Below are 4,700 nucleotides of genomic sequence, written 5' to 3' on the forward strand. Positions count from 1 at the left end.
CCTGGTGGTGGAGTTGGATAGTGGATTGACCGTGAATTCTGTGCACGATCGGCTAAGTTGGAATAACTGTCATCCTGAGTTTTAACTCTCAACTACCCTATGACGAAGGGAGGGTAAATGTTAACGTACACTAGTATGAAAGTAAGTTTGCCTGCTTTCTCGAAATGGTAGCTTCCACTATCTTCTTGCCTACTGAAATATTAGCAAATGATCTGTGACAACTCTTCAAATCCTCCAGTCACATTGCAGTTTAGTTTCATTTTCTTATTTTTGATGCAGGAACCTCTGCTGAACTCTCTCGAATGGTAACTTTATTATTTGCAGATCACATTAGAGTAAACTAAGATACAGAAATCTATTCACTCAGGAAATATGGGCGAGGGAAGGGGTAAAGCTCGGGACCTAAGCCTCAAGTCTCATCGATATATCTGTCTGTTTCGCTATAGTTATGCGTAAAAGATAATTGTGAAATTAACATGGGGAACCTTATTCTAGAACAGTCTAAGAACATTAAACCAGCAAATCACAGCTTAAGTAATTCAAGTTACTGTAAGATTAACATGACAATAGAAAAGAAATATAAGTGCAAACGCAAACATTGATCCGTGCTCAAATTTCGATATTTTCCAAAGTCAGTAATAACGTATCTGTAACAGAATGGCAATTTCCAGTGAGTCGAATTTTCAAAACTTCGTTGCCAAATAAATTACTAGACTTGTATTGCACGGAACTAAGCTGTGGACAAATAGCATGGATGGGATGAGTGAATGGTGTGTCCATGTTGGCTCATCTTCTACCTAAAGTTTAATAATAATACAAGGCTTGGGCTCAGCTTCAATAATGTTACAATCTAGCTTAAACGAACAGAACAAAACTTTAGTTCATTCTGATTTCTGAAATCAGGATAGAAAGAGGCCAAGATTCATAGGAAAGATGTTACTCCTCTAAAGTGGCTGGCCTTATTACTAGGACAAAGAAGGAAAGCACAACGCTATATTCCCTTAAAATGCGATCAAGATATGGGATGGAATCAATCGCAGTAGTATATGAAAACATCGAATATTTAAAGCATTCGAATGCACAATTTTATATCAATAAGATCCAGTACCTCTAAATGCTCTGTCTAAAACATGCCACGAGGACAATTTAACATTTATTTCCATTACAAACAAAAGTGTAAAACTATAGAAGAGTTCAACAATGCTTGTTCAATTTGAATGGGGGCAGCCCTTCAAAATACAGAAAATGATGCCAAAAAGATTGGCAACTCAGGCTGGGCTTTCTGATGAAATGATCCAAGAAGCTAAGATCAAACCAAATTTCAATTTTTAAGCATAAATAACGTTCTTCCCTAACAGCGGGCAAATAAATTGACGGGGAGAATTCCAGGGTAGAAGCACAAAATAGAGCTAATATAAGCAAAAATTCGATGGATATCTTTACGGAAAATCCAACTTACTAAAAAACAAACATCAAGTCATTGCAGATTCAAAACCCATGTTCTTTCTTGATCAAGACTACAGATTAAAAAATTAAAAAAAGACCATTAAACAAACAGGATTGCATCAAAACTGACTTTTTGTTTCCCATACAAAACCTTTTCATTTCCACTCTAAAAGCAAAGCAAGTAGTCTCTCTCTCTCTCATCTTTAGTCTCCCTTTCTCCTGAAAGAACAACCCTCGGTGAGTCTAGCACGGCCACCAGTCGGCTGGCACAACACAGTCTGGCAGTTCCCGCACACCACCACAGTTTGCGAGTGACTGAACACAGTTGTTCTGCACATACATATTCATTCCAATCATCAATTATCTAATACAACAAACACTAATCCAAAATACAAAACAAAACAATAAATAAGATAACTTACATGTTAAAGCAACCCTGGCACTTAACATCCTAGAGAAATAACAAACAAATTGCACATTAATTTCAAAAATCCGAAAAGCATACACAATTTCAAAGTACATATAAATTGAAGAATCATTTACACGTACCATAAAGAAAGAGTTAGGAGACTGAACAAGACGCTTGAGTTTGTGCTTCCTCTTCTCCAGCTCGGCAGGAGGGTTCAACAAGTCGACATCATTTGGAAGAGTCTTAATAATCCAAATTAACACATACGTTATAACAAATCTGAAATAATAAAGAACAGAAGATGAAATCCGAATAGCGATATATAACTCACCATTTTCGCGAAGTTAACAGAGAAGCCTGGAAAAGCGGTAGAGCTATTTAGCCTCCGAGACTGCTGAGATGAAGACGATGCGACTAGAATGTTTTTTAGGGTTTTCTGCGAAGCTTATAAAAGGATTTGTGAAAGTTGTAGGCCCTTGGATTGCTAGAGGGGTTTTAATCTTGGCCTTCCGTTTACCGAGGATACGATTGTCAATTCGCCTCCTTCCCTAGTTCCCTAAAAAACATTTCCTTTTCTTTTTTTCATGATGAACTTAAGAGATTGTATAGTCTAAGAGCTAGGGGTGTTCATAAAAATTCGAAAAATCGAACCAAATCAAAAATCAAATTAAACCAATCAAAAAAATTGATACTTTTTAGGTCTGGTTTGATTCTGTTTTTGAATTTTAAAAATCGATCAAATTTGGTTTGGTTTTGGTTTTTAAAAAAAAACGAAAAAAAACCGAATATAGAGGCAGCTATCTAAATTTATTATTACAACAATATATATGTTTGTTTTTATATAAATTTTTTAAGATTTTATGGTACATATTAATCGTTTGTATTTTTAGTGTCTAGTTCTTTGCTATTATAATAATCTAACTCTTTGCATTTACATTCTAGTTTGATTGGTTTTTTTTTTTTGGCTAAGTACAAGAATTTATTTTGTTAAAAAATAATTAATTTTTAATTGAGTAGTTAATTATTCATCACTATTTGATTCAATTATCATTAATATATCTTGGTAAATGATAGCAAGGAGCAATTAGTTTGATAGTGTTACGTTGAAAATATAGTCGCCGAAATATGTGTTTGGTAGTGTATGTCTCATATTTAAGAAAAAAAAATGATAAATAACTGAAAAATCGAAAAAACAATAAAAAACTAAATCTATAAAAAATCGACTTAATTGGTTTGGTTTGGTTCCAATATTTGAAGAATCGACTTACTTGGTTTGGTTTCTTTTTAGGAAAAAAACATATCCAAACCGAACCATGAACACCCTGACGAGTAAGAGCCCGTTTGGATAAGAATTTTTTCACTTTTCTCGAGGAAGTTAAGAATATTTTCTTTGAGGTTAAAAGTAATTTTTTTTTTTTTTTTGAATTTGAGGTGTTTGGTCAAATTCAAATTATGCTTTGAAAATAAGCTACAACATTCAGAAAGTTTATGTTTTTCAAGACAAAATAATGAACCACATATACCCAATGTATTCTCACAAGTAGGGTCTAGGGAGGGTAGTATATACAGTCAGACCTCTCTATAACAGCATCCCTATATAACAACACTTCACTATAAAGGCCACGCTTTTCCGGAACCAGTTTTCATGTTATGTTATAATATATGTTCTCTATAGCAGTGCTTCGCTATAACATCCAAAAATATTCGGAACAAACGAGGTTGTTATAGAGAGGTTTGACTGTATGCAGACCTTACCGGCTTACCCCTATCTAGTGAAGATAGAGAAGCTTTTTTCGAAAGACCCTCGACTCAATATAGCAAAATCATAGTAGTTATAACAAAGAATATGAAAAGCGAGATAGTAGTAACAACTAGAAAAAAAGACATAAGAAAACAAAGAAAATATCTGGTAACAATATCAATATCATCTGTCTTTTTCGTTATTTGATAGTCAAAATCACTTTATGAAAAGATTGACCAAACACAATCTCTTTATCGAAAGGTATAAAAATACTTTTCAAATCAATTCGCCAACACAAATTATTTCTCACTTAAAAAATTTCTCTAAAAAACTATTTTGACAAAAGTCTTCATTAAAATTAGTAATTTTTAAAAAGCTTGTCCAAGTAGGCTCTAATCTTCACTCTATATCTTAATCAATTAGAACCAAGTCATTAAACATGCTTACAATTAGGTCTGAATCTTAATTATTCGTGCTAAGTGTGTTTATTTTTTCTTTTATAACCTTTTGAATAGACTCGAATGATTAAGGCTATAACAAAATTTTAGTATTACTAAGATAATATTCATTCTGTTATAAAATAATAAAAGAAGAAGAAGAAGAGTAGTGTAGAGAAAAGTAGAGGGAGAGAATTCTTATTGATTTCGTGATGAATTACAATGGAATAGAACCCTCTATTTATAGGGAGATGCTGACTTAGCCACCAAGTAATAAATCCTAGAATCTCTCTAAATATGGACATTCACCATAAATATGATTCTATTTATAACACTCCCCCTGAATGTCTATTCAACAGATAATGTGCCTCATTAAAACCTTAACTAAAAGAAAACCCAATGGGAAAAAAAATCTAGAAAAGGAAAAAGAGTACACATATCTAACAATACGCCTTTTGGTTGCCTCGTTAAAAACCTTGCAAGGAAAACCCAGTGGGACAAAATCTTGTAAGGGAAAAAGAGTACAACGCGTATTAACTCCCCCTGATGAGAGCATCAATTCACATCCTTGAGCATTTGCATTCCAATCTTGTGCACATCTTCAAAAGATCTTTGGTAGAGATTTGATGAACAAATCAGGCATATTAACTTGAATGAATATATTGCA

The 4,700-nt window shown here is 33.4% G+C and overlaps 1 protein-coding gene across 1 annotated transcript; it reads right to left on the reverse strand.

Moving 5' to 3' along the window:
• Positions 1 to 1,410: 1,410 nt before the first annotated feature.
• Positions 1,411 to 2,296, reverse strand: LOC109244276 (40S ribosomal protein S27-2). Its single transcript, XM_019411336.1, has 4 exons — positions 2,187 to 2,296; positions 1,996 to 2,097; positions 1,869 to 1,897; positions 1,411 to 1,776 (listed from the first exon to the last, which is right to left on the reverse strand). Exons 1-4 carry the CDS (start codon positions 2,187 to 2,189, stop codon positions 1,650 to 1,652), a joined length of 261 nt encoding a protein of 86 aa, XP_019266881.1. The 5' UTR covers positions 2,190 to 2,296; the 3' UTR covers positions 1,411 to 1,649.
• Between the last annotated feature and the right edge of the window lie 2,404 nt (positions 2,297 to 4,700).

This window comes from Nicotiana attenuata, unplaced genomic scaffold (assembly GCF_001879085.1).
Source record: "Nicotiana attenuata strain UT unplaced genomic scaffold, NIATTr2, whole genome shotgun sequence".
Lineage (NCBI taxonomy): Eukaryota > Viridiplantae > Streptophyta > Magnoliopsida > Solanales > Solanaceae > Nicotiana > Nicotiana attenuata.